At 38.5% G+C, this 18,813-nt stretch overlaps 1 protein-coding gene across 3 annotated transcripts in view; it reads left to right on the top strand.

Annotated features, from left to right (window-relative positions):
- The window catches only part of LOC126762978 (uncharacterized), a 176,584-nt gene that overhangs the window by 114,917 nt on the left and 42,854 nt on the right, over nt 1-18,813 (top strand). For all 3 annotated transcript variants that reach the window (XM_050480090.1, XM_050480088.1, XM_050480089.1), the window contains 3 exons: nt 6,340-6,408; nt 9,140-9,299; nt 18,295-18,503. In XM_050480090.1, the coding sequence (XP_050336047.1) occupies nt 6,340-6,408; nt 9,140-9,299; nt 18,295-18,503 (438 nt within the window). The remainder of the gene's footprint in view (nt 1-6,339; nt 6,409-9,139; nt 9,300-18,294; nt 18,504-18,813) is intronic.

The following is an 18,813-nucleotide window of genomic DNA, read 5'->3' on the forward strand; positions in this document are numbered from 1 at the left end:
GCAAACAAGCCGCACGCCACACGCGCGCACACACACGTAAGCAGACGTCTTTGAAGGATGAAAATGTGGAAAATGCTTAATCTGAAACAATGCATAAAGTTGGGAAGAATTTTTTCACTTAAATTTAACTTTAACGCGAAAAGTTTTGTGCTGAATCGCTGGACTGCAATTGGGTAACTTGCACAACAGCGCCATAACGAAGTCGACGAACGTCAAAGTGAACCCATAAAACCAAATAAGTTCAGGCGCATGCAAACAGTATGCATGAGTAAGTGAACGAATGGGTGAAATTGGAATGGGAAACGTCAAATATTATAACGAGTTTAAGTCGCTGCAACGCCGACCTGTGCCCAGAGTTGTCGCTCGGGCAAAGGCTAAATTGCACCATTGCACCGAGTTATGAGAACACACGTGCCGCTATGGGCTATTGGGCCTCAGTGACAAGCTCTTTATTCACCTCCGAATTATGGAAATAATACGCCCTAATCCTTTTGTGCCAACGTTTTTCGCAATCCTTGAAACGAGGTTTAAAGTCAATTTCCGGACTATTCAATGCGCTTAGCGATTCACGTTTAATGTCTTCAGTTGACTCAGAATGGTTTCCCCGGAGCGGTCGTTTGAATTTCCTGAGCAGCCAGAAGTCATACGGAGCAAAATCAGATGAATATGGTGGTTGCGACATGATATTGATTTAAAATGTGGCGAAAATCTCATAAAGAATCAATGCAGTATGCGACGCCGCATTATCGTGGTGCAAAAACCAATATTTGTTGGCCCATAATTTCGGCGTCTTTTTACGAATTGCTTCGCGCACAACACTCAAATAGTGTTCTTTGTTGATAGTTTGGCCGGTCAGAAGAAATTCGGAGTACACCACAACTCAACAAAGAAAACTGCATACTTTTGATTTTTGACCTGCTTTGAAGTGGTTTTCGACTTCGGCTCACATTTGCTGCAATATTTGGCCGATTGATTGTCTGTTTCTTTGTCGTAATCATATATCCAATACTCATCGCCAGTAATAATACTTTTCATGAGATCCTGGAAGTCGGAATTCATAGACGTTAACGCAACGCTATTTTTCCAAAAAATTAGTGATTTTAGAACCAATCGTTCGTTAACTTTTCTTAAAGCCAAATAATCTTTCAAAATGGTTCCATTGATCCTTCCGATATTTCCAACGATGCCAATCAGTTCTCTGACTTATAATCGTCGATTCTTTTATTTTATTGATGTGTTGATCTTCCGTTGACGTTGATGACAGTCCTGGACGTGATTCGTCGTCATTGTTTTCTCGACCTTCTTTGGTTAATTTGTACCAATCAAAACCCCTTACTCGTGACAAATAATTGTCACCGAAGACCTTATCCAACATTTTGTACATTTCGGCACCAGCAATTTGATTCCGCCCACAAATTTCAATGGAACTTCTTTGTGCAATAACTTCACTCATCGTAAAAATCGCCGAATGCACTTTATGTACTTCAGAAAGACAAGAGACAGATGTAAACTAAACACTAATGATTATTTTGATGTGACATGTGCCACAAATATCACTGAAAATCATACCAACCTAGAAAAAATATTTCGACGAATAGCTTTTCGGACGAATTTTAAATTAAAAAGTCTTACCATTTTCTCTCCCAATAGTATGCTTTTTTAGGACGTTCCATATATTAAAGTAAATCCGACTTAGTTCTAAGCTGAATTTCAAGATGAGGCAATTTATTCGAGATCTAGAATGCCCCATTCCCATAAAACTATCCACAGTATCAATATTTTAATATCCACAATAGCTTGCCTGGCAAAATTGTAACAGTCCTTTAATTGTGACTCAGCAGTTCCGCTAGTTTCTGGTATAGGTATCGTAATTAAATGTTTATATATCTCGATTCAGCCTAGTGGCGTTGAAGGAGTCAACTAACTGTGTAAAGAACAGACTGAAAGTAGGTGGAGCTCTTCTGCTGTACATTTGCAAGCGCCAAGAACGTGGCATCCAAAGGCCTATCACTTCATATCCAGACGTCTGAGTAGAAAAGGTGTAAAGCAAAAGAAATGGAGCAGCAATTCACATACACTTAGCTACTTGACAGAGGGCTCAGTGACAAATAAAACTGCAAATCACTTGAAAAGCTCAAGACTGAATAGATACAGGCAACGTCGGAACTAAGGAGTAAAGAAGAGAAGAGTTACACATGTAAAAACATACTTGCAAATACATATGTATGTGTGTGTGACACAGGGCACTAGGCTTTAATCCTCAAGCTTTTGAAATAATGCAGACAACTGCAGACAATGTGTCCTTGCCATTCCGTACGAATTCCGATTCGTTTTTTGGCTTGCTGAAGGCTGTAGGCAGCTTCGCGTCTTTGCTGCTGTACTTTTCCCACACACATATTCTCGAAAGCGTTGGAATGTGTGTAGCTGGACCTAAAGCATGGTCGTTGTTGAGCATTTTCCAAGACTGCGTGCGTGTGTGTATGAATGTGCATGTGTACCCGTCCTGAAGGAAAGCAGCAAACTATTCTGGGGAATATGTTAGTTTGAACACAGAACCCAGTCCAAATTCCAACCAAACGAAAAATCAGCAGACTCATACCAATTTAGGAATGATTTTCAAGTTTGTTGATTTGAATTTATTTTGAACACAAGACTACAGTTATATTTAATAGAGATTAAAAAACAGTTATTCTCTCTTCTAATTATCCTGCTTTACTTTGTCTTACTAGTATGAGCCTGATGTCTGAGTATAGTCATCCAGTAGAACATCAACGTCTGAAATGCAGCAGTTGCTTGTAAGTAAAGGAAAGGCAGTCGCTCGACCAGTGGGTCATGTGTTTGATACTAGTTTGGAAGTAGTTTCAGCCAGTTGCTTTAGCTGCGGGGCGCTTATGCGCCGATTACCTTCGAGATTGTTTCGAAGCAAGAAAACAAGCGCGCTGCTGTTATTTCATTTATAGTCAACTTGGCGGTTGTTCTCACTATTTGCCTTCATTATCGTTTGTTTTCACCATTTTCGGCTCTATCTGTGTGTGCTTTTGTTGCGAAAATATCCGTCTGCAATTAAAGTCACATCATGTCGCATGTCCGGGCGTTTGACGTCACTCCTAGAAATATGTGTTGAAATTAAATGCAGTTTTTGTGGAACGCGCTTTGTTGTTGTACCTCGTCTACACACAGGCACCGCTGCACATAGGTTTACATAAGCCAATGGTTTTATACCTTTCACGCGCGCAAATTAAAATTAGAGTAATGTTGTACTTTGAAGAAAATTATTTAATCTGAAAAATTGCTTGCATAGAAGTTGTATAAGGTACTCACACTGGTCAGTTGAGCCAAAGGTATGCCTTAAGTGAAGTACATACCGAAGGCCTGATCTGGAACTTCATTCATTACTGATTTTTGGAATATTGGAACAAAGCATGTTCTCTTAGTAGTCTTAGATTATTTGAAGCATTTGAGAGCATTTAAAAACTCGAACAAACGTCAACTAGTTTTCTGCCAAGAGTGTAGAACTGATTAAAAGCGTACAGAGAAGTGGCGAGTTAAGAGCAGCTCGGAATATTATGCCTTGTTGGGTATAAATATAAATCAGCAAAATTCGTATGATGTTGCCACGCTCTTAAATTGCAATTAAGGAAAAGATGTGTGATGCTTTGGGCCCAATCTCACCAAATTATACAGAAAGTGCTTTAAAAGAAGAAGAGAAAAGTAAGAGGAGCTCAGGGAACAAAATTTTGAAAAAAAAAACGGCTTAGAAGTCATTGAGAACTCTTTATCCTTCATGCTTGTGCGCATAATTTTGATGTGTGAAAACAAATTGCCTATGCTTAAAAGTTAGAGGAATCGAGACTCTTCTGCGCTGGAATTATAAATAATTAGAAATATTAATCACTTTATGTAAGAAGGAAATATCGGAGACCCTATAATGTACCACAGTGATCAAATTGAATTTTTAGTTTATACTTCGCGTGTTTTTGGAATCGGTAATTTTTTTCTGTAAGTTGGTAATACTGTTAGTGACCTCTATGCAAAATTTTACGTCAATTATTCATTAGGATTTGAGATACGAGTCGTTTTGTGAGACTCTAAAAGTGAATCTTCGATTTTTCTTATGTCTGAATTTATTGCACAAAGAAGTGCGATTAAATTTTGTTTCCGGAATAAATTTTCGTCTGCAGAAACGTTGAGGATGTTGTAAAAAAGCCTTTGGGGATCAAACTCTGTCTTCTAAAAGTGTTTACAAGTGATATAACAAGTTCAAAGCCGGTCGTGAGAGTGTTGAAAAAATGTGGTGTCAAATCGGCCAAAAACATCGACTGATGAACATCACGTCAAAGAAGTTAAAGGAATGGTGCTTGAAAATCGTCGATTAACTATTAGCGACATGGCTGATAGTTTGGGCATATCATTTGGATCGGTGCAGGCGATTTTGAAAGACGAATTGGGCTTGAGAAGAGTCAAATCTCGAATGGTTTCAAAAATACTCAATATTTTCGAAAAATACCGTCGTGGTAACATATGTGAAACAATGCTTTCTGACTATCAAAGCGTAATGAAACGCATCATAACTGGAGATGAGACTTGGATATGCGCTTACGATCCCGAAACAACCGATCAATCGAACGAATATCGTGCTAAAGGCGAGCCGAAACCGAAAAAACCACGTCAAAGTCGCACAAAAATCAAGGTCATGTTGAAAGCTTTCTTCGATTATCGCGGTGTGGTGCATTATGAATTCCTTACGCCCGGCCAAACTGTCAACAAGGAATAATATTTGAGCGTTATGCGCAGTTTACGTGAAGCGATTTGCCGCACGAGGACAGAATTGTGGGCCGAAAACTCTTGGTTTTTCCACCACGATAATGCACCATCTCATACTGCATTGGTTATTCGTGATCATTTCGCCAAAAAGTCAACAAATATCGTTCCGCAACCACCGTATTCGCCTGATTTGGACCCGTGTGACTTCTGGCTGTTCAGCAAACTCAAAAGACCACTCCGAGGACACCGTTTTGACTCAATTGAGGATATAAAAGCTGAATCGAAGAAGGCTCTGATGGCCATCATAACGGAGGATTTTTCCAAGTGCTATGATGACTGGAAAATTTGAAAATCGTCAGGCAAGTGTTGGAGAGATGGTAGGAGAGCTCGACATCTCTTGCGAGTACGTTCAAATGATTTTATGGATATTTTGGGTATGAAACGAGTGCTTTCTCGACTCGTCCCGATAAAGCTGAATTTTTTTCAAAAATAGTGCTGTAAACACACACATTCATGGAGAGCATTATAACTGCCGACTTTTTCACAATCTATTTCTTAAGTTACGCCAAAGAAGAAAAAATTTCCCATGGAATGACATGTAAAAAACTAAAGAGAGCATGCCTAAGTGCTGCAGCCTAATTATTAGAGGTTTATTTCTAACTTTTTGATTAGGTTGGCAACTCCGTCGCCGTGAAATCAACGCTACAAGTGCGTCAGCTCATTTCCCAGCGACGGGCACATGTAGATTGTTCGAGCCGGAATTGTTGCTTTCTTGTGTGTTCCGCAGGTCCCTTTGAGATGCTCGTAAGCAGGAGCATATATTACACGGAAGGGTTGTCAACCCACTCTAATGCACACACACACAAATGAGAGCGCGCCTATGTGTGTGGGTAAGGCGCTTATACTCTTACGTTCACGTAATGCGTGTTCCATTCGCACATATGGACAAACGTGTACTTGCGTCCACAGCTCGTTCAATTGTCGCTTACGAGTTGTAATACGGTTGTACAATTTGTCAATGGAGACTCCCGCACTCACTGGCAAATGTAAACGCAGCAGCTCTCTGAGGTGCAGACTGCAAGCAATTCTGTTTCTGTTTGCTCTATGAATATATTTGGGCATTTCTCCAAAAAAATTATAAACATATTTGTGTGCATGTAGACACATCCATTTAAGTATATACACATGCATGTGTTCCTTCGCCCACTCGGCTTCACTTGCTTCGTCCTTTTATTTCCTCTTATTTCCGTATCTCTGGCTTGATTCCTTTCAGCTTGTCTCCTTGTGGCCTAAAATGTCCGCTCTGACTTTGAGTGATGTTTTAAATTATTCGTTTTGAGATGGTCTGCGGCAGTCGCACTTGTGAGGCGTTGAGTCAAACACTTCTTAAACTTTTTAACACCATTAAAATTTAATATTCTAATAAAAGTAGCATGTGCAAGCTTACGTTTTTGCGACAGATCCATTTGTTGTTGTGGAAATTTGCGGACAACTAGAGGACAACCTGTCAGGATTTGTGGAAATTCATTTAGCTTGTATGTTTCTAAATATTTTATGTCTTTCTTATCGTTGCAGGCTATTTTTGGCACATCACCGATCTTCACTTGGACACATTTTACTCGACGCAAGGCGACGTTATGCACAGTGAGTAAAAGATATGCAAACATATTCAAATCAATCAAACCGTACAAGTTTATTTTTGTCAAATGTGAAATGAACAATATTAAGTTGTTTCTCAATTTTATTTTGTTTAAAATTTACTATTTTATTTTGCTTAAAGTGTCTGACTTAAGTATTTGAAAAGAATTAACTTGATTTTTGATTGAAAATTAATTTAATTATTATTCGGGGGCCATCGAAGGAATGGGACTTGAGGTCAGGGAACAATTAGAAGGCGCTGTGTCATATCCGCAGAAACCAGAAAACAAGGGAACAATTATAAGAAACAGAAATAGAACTATCTTCTGCTTCGAACTCCGAACGCTAAATTATAAACTAGTCGAAACCTAAAATCGGTCTTCGTAGATGTTTAATTTGCTACCTTAATATTTCCGGAATTAGCCGCATATTTTACGATTCGACAGCTCAGCATAGTGCGCTCCCGACTCGTTTATGGTTTCTACTTTTAAAATTTCAAGAACAATTCCCAGCTTTGTGAAATTACATATTCTTCTTCTTCTTTATTGGCATAGACACCGCTTACACGGCTTTAGCCGAGTTTACAACAGCGTGCCAGTCGTTTCTTCTTTTCGCTACGTGGCGCCAATTCGAGATTCCACGTATGTCCAGGTCCTGCTCCACCTGGACTTTGCAACGAAGTGGTGGAGTGTTTTCATGCATGAACCATATCAATGTCGTCGTATATCTCGTACAGCTCATCGTTCTGTCGACTGCGGTCGGAGATAATGAATGACGTATATTCGCCGAGAGAGGACTTTACTTCTCAATTGCTAACTCAGTCCGAAGCAGCACCTGTTGGCACGAGTTATCCTGTGGTGGATTTCGCTGAAATTGTTGTTGATGTTAATGCTGGTTCCAAAATAGACGAAGCTATCTACAACTTCGAAGTTATTACTGTCAACAGTGACGTGAGAGCTAAGTCGCGAGTGTGATGACTGTTTATTTGATGACATGAGATATTTCGGCTTGCCCTCGTTCACTACCAGACCCAATTTCTTCACTTCCTTATCCAGTCTGGAAAAAGCAGAACTGACGGTTCTAAGAGATAAGGTCCAGTCAGTTTGTAGATGTTGCTTATCCCGTGGTAGTTGGCGCAGATTATAGGGTCTCCCTTTTTCTGGATTGGGCAGAGCACACTTAAATTCCAATCGTTGGGCATGATTTCGTCCGACCATATTTCAAAAAGAAGCTGATATATGCTCCTTATCAGTTCTTCTTCTTTGCTCTTCAGATGGGTGATTGCTATTCGAACTTCTTCATGGTCGGGCAATGGAACGTCTGCTTCATCGTAATCGATTGGGGAATCGGGTTCGCCTTCTCCTGGCATTATGCATTCACTGCCATTCAGCAGGCTTGATAAGTGTTCCCTCCATAATTTCAGTATGGTCTGAGCATCAGTCACTAGATCACCTCTGGTGGTTCCACAAGACTATGCTCCGTTCTTGAAAGCTTCTGTTAGACGCCGCAACACGAATTTACAAATTACATCTGTTAATTTACTTCTGTCAACGCTTAATTTTTTCACTAGAACTTTACGTAATCAAAAGCCCCACCAAAAGGAGAGTGGAAAGAAGGGCATGATTCAATTGTTCATTATTCTCATTTTTGACACATTTCCACATGTATATATTATGGAAACTACATACGTTCGATCATGCTTCGGCTAAGTCTTACTTGGGAAATTGTTCGCTGTTGGAATCTTTAAAAATCGTCGGTAGTGAACGGTAAAATCAGTGCGATGGAAGAAACGGAGCGCAAACATATGCAGTAAACGTACCAACATACATACATCTATACTTTACTCAATGCATTTGCTTCGATTATCACGGAAGAAAATTCCTGAAATTTTTATGTTATTTTTAATATGTAACGCTCCGTTGAACTTGCCATTTAAACTTCACTCAAAGTCAAGCCATCTACTTAACTGGCCGTTTCCGCAAATGCAGACACCTTTCGCTTTCATTTCATTTCGGCTCCGAAGTGTCCTGCAGATTTCTGGCATTCGTTTGCGGCAAATTGTTATTGTTTCAATCAAATTAAAATTTTATTTCTATTGCGAATTCCACACAGCACTTTGCTCTTTTCATTTCCTCTTTTCTCTTTGATTTCATTTTCCGTCCTGTTCGCTTCACTCGGCCCCGAGTTGGTTTATTTGTATTACGTATAGTCTTTATTGCGAGTATTTGTTATTGTTGACTTCCTTTTATTTCGGCTATTTGGTTGCGGCCCGGTATTCTACGTGCCGATTTAAAGTGGACTTTTCGGGTGGTGAAGGGAGAAGGAAAGACCGGCCCGGAAGCGTATGCGGGGCCACGGTTAGCCCAACAAAACTGTGCTGGCTATTAGGACAATGAATGGGCGGTCGTATAGCCCTCGGCTTCGTCAGCAAAAAAGTGTCTGTTGTTCGTGCCTGCAACTTTCCAATTTCATTTTGTGGTTGAAGCAAAAATTTTCTATGCTTTTTAGTGCTTTTAATTTTATTAAATCTACTTTTTTAATCTGATTGAGGAAATGCCAAAGCATTGTCGAGTTTTTTGCCTCACCTGAGCAGCTTACGCGAAGACTTCGTTAGTTTCAGTTTCAGTTTCAGTTCTTTTGCGTTTATAATGTCAACTAAAGCGCATTGTTTGTTTTTCTTTAGTGCAGCGATTTTCGTTGTATTCTAAAACGGTATTTTCTACTTACGCTTTTTCAGGTTGCTGGCGCATCGACGGTCAATCGCCAAGCAGTTCCATTCGTTCACCTGGTCGTTTTGGCGATTACTTTTGCGATAGTCCTTGGAGCCTAATTGAGTCGGCAGCGAAAGCGATGAAGACTCGACAGGGCGACAATGTCGAGTTCGTTCTGTGGACAGGGTAAGTAGTGAGCTGGGAAAAGTGTGGGTAGCTAAGCTTTAAGATGCAAAAAGTTTATTGTGTTTACCCAAGTATTTATTATAATAGATATTTGCTGTCAGGAGCTCTTTAAAGAACTTGTGTGAAATGTAATTTGCTTATTGCTTCTTTTTTTGGTTTCTACTTTTTATCTTCTACTTTAAGGCTTTGTGGCGTGAGAACGCGAAGAAAATTTGATCAAGTTCTCGAATGAGAGAAGCAAAGATTGTTTAGTATCGTGTTAGATGTGATACTGAAGAGACTTACAGGTCTTGGTCCAGTGGAGTGTAGATTTTATAGCGAAAGAAAATGGCTGCATTAAATTTCTTTTCATGTATCCAAAACATTATATTCGAACTAGAAGTTTGTTCTTTATCTAATGGCTTCAGTGCAAAAGGCTGAAGGCCACAAGGAAGCAAAAATCCGCTTCTATTGGGAGTTAAGTTAGGGAATCGAGTAAGTTCAGTTGAAATTAAAGCAAGCGTAGAGCCAAGGCCGCATCAAAGTAATAAAACCCATCTATCTACTCACCTGAAGAGTGTTCCGAGCTGAAAAGATACAGAGCTTTTCAGAGTTAATAAGGTGAGTAGGTAGATCACTTTCCATCATCAGCTCAATTAGTGCTGGATGCGGCATTTAGATGCACTATCGTAGAACCTTTTCATCTTGGTATCCGCCTCCAATTTGGTGTTCTCAATGAATTATTGAAGGATCGATGCGTGATGGGTTCAAGTATTATTTTTCGGGCTTGTGATAGAGCTTCGCATTCGCATCTGTGGCAGGTTCAGTTTTGATGCATACTCTCTAAAAGACCCGTGCCTCGTTGTAGCTGTAAATGTGTCTATATTATTACAGGATCTATATAATAAGTTCTTGGTTCTAGTTTCGCCGTACTTGTGCAATTTGTTATCTTGCAGCTTGTTATTGCTTTCCATCTGTGCTAAGCTATTTGTACGAAATATATACAAATCTCTCTTTTGATGGTTACCTGTGCGCATGGAATTAACTCGGCCTCGTTACATAATAAAACCTGCATCGGCTCGTGGTGATATCAGAAGTAACAAATTTTCCGCTCACGCTTTTGAAATTTCACCAAAAAAATAAATAAATTTCTAACACTCATTAGAGCAGAGCAGGTACTTTATTGCCAGCCACAAAATCCCGTAATATGCCATGCTTGGCTCAAAGCCAAAAAAGCTTACAGCTGTTTACTCTACACTTCGAAATGCAGCATATTCTCTTATGCGGAACTAAGCCTCGCAAAATGAAAGACAAAACAATACTTCCTTTTTTGAAGGTCAACATAACCGAACATACAGAAGAGTCCAACAAAATGCAAGAAAATCATTTATTAAAGAAACACCAGCGAACACATTCATTGTTGTTGGGAAGAAAGGGTTATAACATAATTTATACTTGGGGGGAAATCATATCTAATTAAAACACTCCCAAGTGATACATTAAAACAAACTTTCTCACACACACTTTTTATTTCAAGCAAACATAAAATATTATTTTTTTTTCATCACTAAATCGCAGCGGACAATATCAGCAAAGCCAAGAAGCTAGTCATAGGCGGCGAATTCCCGCCCAAGCGGCACAGGATAAGTCACTGCGGGAAAATTGTGTGCGAAGGTAGGAAGAAGGACATAAAACATGCCGGAGCGCAAAAATAATTAAGATAACAAGAGTTTTATGATTCATAAAAAGCACGTTTCACTCTTTGCTAACGACCGCCGCCAAGGTGACCAACCTGGCCGTAGCACGCTAGAGAGGATTCTTGCGTCAGGTGACTCATAAAAATTATTGCAGTGTCCAGTCGAGCGTGTCCACTGTTCTGGCGCGAAAGCGCCTGGCAGCAAGTAAGAGCATTCGGGTGTGACTAGTTCACTTGCGGAGGTAGAAACAGGCACAGCTGCTGTCCTGTGCAGGCTCCAGCTGTTTTGCAACTTGTTCCTAGTATTTTGTTGTAGTATAATCACTAACGAATACCAAATGTACACATAATTAAGGTTTATAATTTTCTGTACATATGTATACATTGTTCTTTTCCAGTGTTGAGAATTTTGCTTGAATTTTAATTAGAGGATCTACTTTCTGTACTGCAAACTTCCAGGGATCTTGATTTTATTGGGTAAAGTGTTGCGCACGAGCCATTTTCAACATTGTTAATTACAGGGTCTGTCCAGAAAGTAATAGGACTGAGTAGATTTAAAAAAAATTATTAAAACAATCGTTACAATTCTTTAAAAACTTTCAAAATAGGCTCCTTCGACGTCGATGCAGCGCCGTCAGCGCGATTCCCAAACATTGAAGGCATCACGAAAAGCATTCTCCGGAATAGCCTTGAGAGTCCCTCTGTCATCTCAAAATGCTTACCTTTCATCGGCCTTTTCAAGCAAGGAAACAACAAAAGTCCGGGGGTCACATATGGGTTGAAGGGCGGCTGCGGAAGCGTTGGGATGCCGGCCTTGGTTAGGTAGCTGTTCACAAGAAAAACGGTGTGAGCCGGGGCGTTGTCGTCGTGCAACTTTCAATCGGCTGCGATATCTTATTGGAACCGATTGACCCTTAGTTTGAGTCTCTTAAGGACTTCCATGTAAAACTTAGCGTTGGCTGATTGCACAAGAGGAAAAAATTCATGGTCGACTATGCCTTTCATGTCAAAAAAGACAATGAGCATCGTTTTCACTTTATGTAGATTTGCTCTTTCTTCCCTTTTTTAGTCGAGGAGACTCCGGCCCTTCATAAAGGTCTGTTGCCACCAAAACACAGCATTTCTTGCTAAAGCAACATCTGAGTAAGCCTGCTTGATCATATCAATCGTCTCTGTTGCAGTTTTACCGAGTTTCACACAGAATTTAATCGCGTACCTCTGCTCTAACGAACGCTGCATTTTCGGCTTGCACCACTCACAGAAACACGTCGCGCGAAAAATGTTTGTCCTGACTCTCCAGGTGCTCGGAGACAACTGACCAGTAGCTCGTTCGTTAGCTAAGAACGCCCTCTACCGAATTCAGTCGGTGCGCGCACGCTCCGAAGTACAGACCCGGTGGAATAAAATCAGCCCTATTACTTACCGGACGAACCCTGTATATCTACCGTTTTAAGAGAAGTCAAACTGTTTCCAAAAGAACAATTAACTCTTTGAAGTGTGTGGCACAAATGGTTTCTTTACTTACCGTCGGTCTGCGAGTCATGCTAATTACAGTCAAAGAAAATGTTTCCTATCACTAACATGAACTCCTATTTGATCACGCATAAATATACTTTGAAGATAGGCTATATCACTGTTCCTAGTAACTCAAGCGCTTTATAAATTAAGGCACGCCAATCGAAGCCCTATTCAGGAAGACCTACTCATGCAAATATAAGCAAGATTTGGAATTGTCGATAGGCTTCCAAGCAAGATTACATACATATGTAATGCCCCGCCAGGCATACTAACTATATAGAATAGAAGTGTGTGTTGCTCAGCATGATGTAATCTTTACCAAAGCAATTTGTTGGTCTTTTGCAGTAATGCCGACTAGCCAGGATTGATTTGTACGTTGCCATGGAATTTTGTCATGCCAATAGCAATAGAACAACCACATGCGAAACATTGCACGAGTAATCTAATGAGATAATGTTTGTTATTTGTCAGACTTAAGCTTTAGTAAGTGCCAATGCAATTACAATGACAAATATCGAGTGGATGAGTGCTTGACGAGCGCACATAAGCACTATGAACGGGTGTGGCAATATGTGTGAGTACGCACGCATGCATATATACACACCAAATATATGCAAAGAGCAATCAATAATTTCACGGAAAATCAAGTTCGTTGCAGATTTCTTCAATGCATCAAACAAGCATTTATTAAATTTAGAGCATTCTCTAACTTCGATTTTCAATCGGCAATATTTTAATGCTTGATTCATCACGTCATTACTATCTGCAATGCAACACGACAGACGACTAATCGTGTGTCGACCATCGCTCATTAATGTCTGCCACATTATTATGCTTTCTCATTGATTTCTTTCCACTTTAATGAGTTCATATACATATGTGTGGGTTGTTTACCCCATTGCAAAGGCATTGCCGGCTCGTAAGTCAACAGTTCAATCATTCACTCCTCCATTACAGCCCCGCCAGGCATGCGCTCCACCACTTGCTTGTGATGATGCCCTCCCACACACACGGCTTCTTCGCAACTAAGCACGTCATAGTATTTTGCCATACTTAATGACTGATTAATTTGCTCATTTTATTCCGCTTTTCTGCGCCGATTGCCAACATGTTGTTTTTGCCACTTGCTGCTAATAGGACATTTGCCTTTGGGTGACATTAATTGGCTTCCCAAGTATTTATGTGTAAGATCCACTCGACATAATCCTATTTTCAATTGAAAGACTAATAGGCAAACAGAGTGCGCTGACAGAGCAGCGGATGGCTGGAGGCTAAAGGCCTCCACACACACACACGAGCACACGAGTCTCTCCTACTCAGGGTGCACATGTGCTTCGGCACACTTTTCGCCGCCAACACCAACAACTAGCGCATATAATATTATATATACAAATATAATGTATGCATGTGCGCACGTGTGTGCAAGCTTTATTCTGGAAATTTCAATACTGTTGAATATTTAATTAAAACAGTTAAGAGGTTTGACACTGTTTATTATTCCAACATCTGACATATTTATTTTAATTGCAATATTACACATAAATATGTGCATAATTAATGTGCTTTAATTTCACGCCTTTCTTATTGTACCTCTCGTATAATATTTTAATAGGAATTAACTTCTTTGAAACATTATGAATATTATTCCAAAATTAGCTAACACCAACGACTGGTCCGATTTTGAAGACCTCTATTTGAATTTGTCTCCGCGCAGCACTTGTCCGGCAAACTCACTGTTGAAATGCATAGACGGTGCAAAGTTCTTGCGGTGAACTGCTCGGGTCGTACGATTCTTGAGTTAATATGTGACCTCTTCAAAATCACGCAAATTTTAGTGTCAAATTGTTTTTATCATGTGTTCTGAGACTAATGTTATTGGCGCTCCTAGAGATAGACTTTTTGTCTGTAAAGCGGAGATTCGAATTTTATTCTCTGCTTAGTTGTGCACCCACTGAGGTACTATTAAATATCAATCAGGTTTCTTATGTTCAAAACTGTAATTTTTTTAATATACTGAATAAAACGAAAATATTGCCAGAATCCTTTTTTAGAACTAATCCTACTAATCCAAAAATGTTTATACATATTCAGGTGTCTGTATTGTAAGACTTAGTATTAGTAAAAACATTTATTTGTAAACGAAGTACAGCTGATCTCCGGTAGCCCCTCTCAAAAAAGACGTTCTTCGGTAACCATTTCATCTCTGAACTGGATCCTCCGAAATTAAAAAGATAGTTTTCGCTGAAATAAGGTTAAGTCTAGTAGAGGTAAAAAATGGCGGTTTCTAAAAAAAAAATCGATTTTTGCCCAAAATTTCGGCCTTAATTTCTTTATAAAAAAATATTTATCAGTGAGAAAAAATCTTCGATTAATTACAAAAAAACATATTTAAGAAGGTCCTGTTAAGAGAGGTCGTACTCTTCACTTAAGTACCTTCTGATGCACGATATTTTCTGTTTAATTATCAGGCGCAAGAACAAACAACGCAGATGGGCTTCCGTCCCTTGAACATGCCACATATAATTGACCATGTGAAAAGCATTGATATTCCAGATTCAAACCACAAACTTTAAAATATTGACCCATGTGATTTGTTAATGGTCATCACCAATGGTTAAGACGGAATCCAAAATTGCAGTATTTTAACCTCAAATGGCATATCGGAGGGGGGTCATCGGGTTACTCCGAAACAAAACTTCCTCACCTTTGATTTTTCCTTTGAGTATTGTCACTCAAATCACATTGTTCATCAATTTACTTACCAGCAAACGTAATATAGTTTTGTTTAGTTTATGTTTCGAAGCATTGCTTCTACGGTGCCAACCTTTCGGCGTAAATTGTGCGTTGTTGAGCCAGTCTCATCCAAGGAGTTAAATATTCAAATGATTAGTTAGTTGCTTCATCTTCATTCGTTACCTAGCCAATAGATTTGAATCCATGCATTGATCCGATGACCTCATTCTGAAATAAACATAAAACTGCTAGTTAATTGATTGTACAATTGCAGCTATGGCTTGGTATTTTAGTTTTGGAAGTTATAAAATATTCAAATGATTCTTATAAACATGAATTTTGAACAAATGCTTATGATTTGAAATATAATTTTTCTTTTTATGAATTGTGCTGACTTTTAACATAAAAGGATAAATAGTATTCTATGTGCGTCCCCTGATTCTAAGCTACCGCCCCACTGTGTTGCGGCTAGTGGAAAAGTAACTTTTCTCCGATTATTTTTTTCAGTGTTTTTAATTATGCAGTTTTGTCACAGACATTCCAAGTAAACAAAAAACACATAAAGCTTATTTTTATGTTGGCCCGTTGATTTTTAATTGATTTTAGAAGTCAAATATAATAAAATTTTCACGAAAAGAGGGGATTTCAGGGCTGTATTCAAAATGATCTCATTTGATTTTGGTGACAGATATTTTGATTCGGAAAAAAAATCTGCCTTCGAACAAGTATCTTCTGTAAAACAAAGGAATGCTGTTTGAGACATTTTCATATGCACCTTTTTTAGAGCGAAAACTCGACTAAAGGTCCATTTTTCCTTTAAATTTGGGTTAATATCTAAAAAGTCCCAGAGAGTCGCAGTTCCAAACCACTACAGAAATGTTACATAATTTGTCTTCAACGAACTGTGAAAAAATCAGCTGCCCATACCTGCCCTCCTGGGAGTTATAGCGATTTTAGTATATCACTCTCAGTATTTATTCCATAGAAATATAACGGAAATTCTCGGAATCACTTATTTTTTTTATTCTACATTTATTCTAGCACTCCACAAAAATGAGCATAACTCTCTTTAAACTGAAGCTATTGACTTCAAAGCGGTATCAAATTAAAGCTTTTATTGCCACCTTTCAAATAAGAAATGAAATAGATTTTGGTTTTATATAAAATTTCAGAATTTTCAACAAATATCGAAAAATCATGAAAATTTGACGTTTATAATTCTTGTTCGGACCACCCTATACTTTATTTAAAAAACTAATCATAGGGTATTTATCAGAAATAAAAGAAGAACTAAAATACATTTTTTTTGTAAATTTTTCGAACAACTTTTTTTTTTTTTTACTTTTGTTGAAAATTTGACCCAACAATTTTTTTCGGTGTACATTTTTTTTCACTCATTCTGTTTGGGATTTCATTCTGACCAATCTGTAGAAGTTTCTCATCGATACAATAAAAATTACAGTTTAGGCAATATGATTTCCAAAAAATTCCGGTTTCGCAACACTGTGCGCCCCGCCAAATCGGGTCCGCCGTTCCTGAGTTATAAATATTGTAACAAACACGACTTTCTTTTAGTTATATATCGTCACCTAAATTCAAACCAAAGTATCAACAAAAAAATGTAAAATCACTATGAGATATAATAACCAATATATAACCATTTTATAACGAAAATATAACCGACATATAACAATTTTATAACGAAAACATAACCGACATATAACAATTTTATAACGAAAACATAACCGACATATAACCATTTGATAACCAATACTCAAATTTCGTTTCAATATTAGTTGTTACTATTATATCGTTTTCCTTCGCCTGTAAACTTACGAAAAGTGATGTTACGTTATTTTGCATTTTAGGTGACGACACAAGTATATAGATTTCAATTTTCATGTTTAGTTACTTCAGTTGATAGAAAATGTTTAAGTCATATTTCATGTAAATCGGCTGATTAGAACTTGAGATATTGTGGCAACGCCACAACTGCGTCGATAAAAACACGTTTTAAGTTTCCTCCATAGCTCAAACTGGTACAGTTGCCACGACACTATAACGTCTATAACATCGGAAATAATAGTTTTGAATATCTAAACTAACGAATTATAAAATAAAATTGATTTTTTCAAATTTATGAATCAGAATACCCTTAATGTCTCAAAAGCCAAGAAAAAAGGAATTGAAAAAACTTTGTGTAGACTTCGCTTTTTCGTCTTAACTTACTCCATAAAACCGACACTGTGCTGGAAAACCTCGTATTTTCATATTTTCTTAATCTCACAACCGGTTAGCATATCATACATGTGACTCAAAAGCTTTAAAAATTTCCATTTACTATTGAATACAACAACAGCGCATGTAAGCGGCAGGTGGGAAAGCGTAATAGGGTGTTACTAGCAATTAGGCGCATTGTCCTTTGGCTGCTTTTGTGTGCATTTGGCATGAAATGTTTAATTACGGAATTCTGCATTAACTAGCAACGACGATAATTGCCTTGATCATCAAGCAATTACCACAATTGCAATTTGATGATCACCGCTGCACACGCACTACACACACACATACTTACACACGCCTACATTATTAATATGTCTATAATTGAGCTCTACGGCAAAATTAATATAATCTATACTTTACAACACACTCATGCGTCTGTGTATGTGTACAATAAGTATGTGTGTAAAGACTTTTGCTTGTGTTGTTGTTATTTTTGAAGCGCACGTGTGTTTAAAATTGGTGCGCATTAATTTGCAGTTAAATTAGGCTTTGGTTACTAAACTGCAACTAGCCACTATTAAATGGGCCAAATTCAATTAGTGCATGACGTAAGGCGCCCGAGACCAAATTTAATTATGATTAATCTACTAACACGGCTGCAGGTGTGCATGCGGCTTTCATTACTACTGACACTTAATGCAAAATACCGAATGCTCTTGGCATTAACAACAAAAACCAAGTCTAAGTATTATTTTCTAAATTCGACACAACTACGAACAACTTTAAAGTTTACACTCTTTAACACTGTTTTCCATGTATTAATTGTTTTCTATTTGTTAATTGCAGCGATGGCTTATCACACTCGGCGCTAAAGGAGTCCGATACGAAGAGATTGGAGATCCTGCGCAACATCACCGATTTACTGGGTCGCACATTCTCGTCGCAGTTCGTGTTTCCAGTGCTCGGCCATGAGGATGGCACCACAAACTTTCGCCACTTGGGCGAACTCTGGCGGCATTGGCTGCCATCGGAGGCACTACACACGTTCGAGAAGGGTACGTGTGACTCTTTATTACTAAAAATTTTAATTTTCTCGCATTTCAAATTTTTCGTAATTATTTGGGCAAAATACGAGTTCTAGTCGTCACATATACTGTAGAAATTACAAATCCTGATAATATTCTATGTTTAAAGCATCATGCACTTCCTGAATTTAGCTTTCGAAGCTAAAGCGGCTGATTTTAAGTGTGTTGTGCACAAACAAGCAGCTGTCACACTTGTATGTATGTATGTACATACACAAACATATGCAAGTACATTAGTAAATGTGTATATGTATTGAGCACCTTGGTAGCGCAAGCTGCT

The sequence above is a fragment of the Bactrocera neohumeralis genome, chromosome 6 (assembly GCF_024586455.1).
Source record: "Bactrocera neohumeralis isolate Rockhampton chromosome 6, APGP_CSIRO_Bneo_wtdbg2-racon-allhic-juicebox.fasta_v2, whole genome shotgun sequence".
NCBI lineage: Eukaryota > Metazoa > Arthropoda > Insecta > Diptera > Tephritidae > Bactrocera > Bactrocera neohumeralis.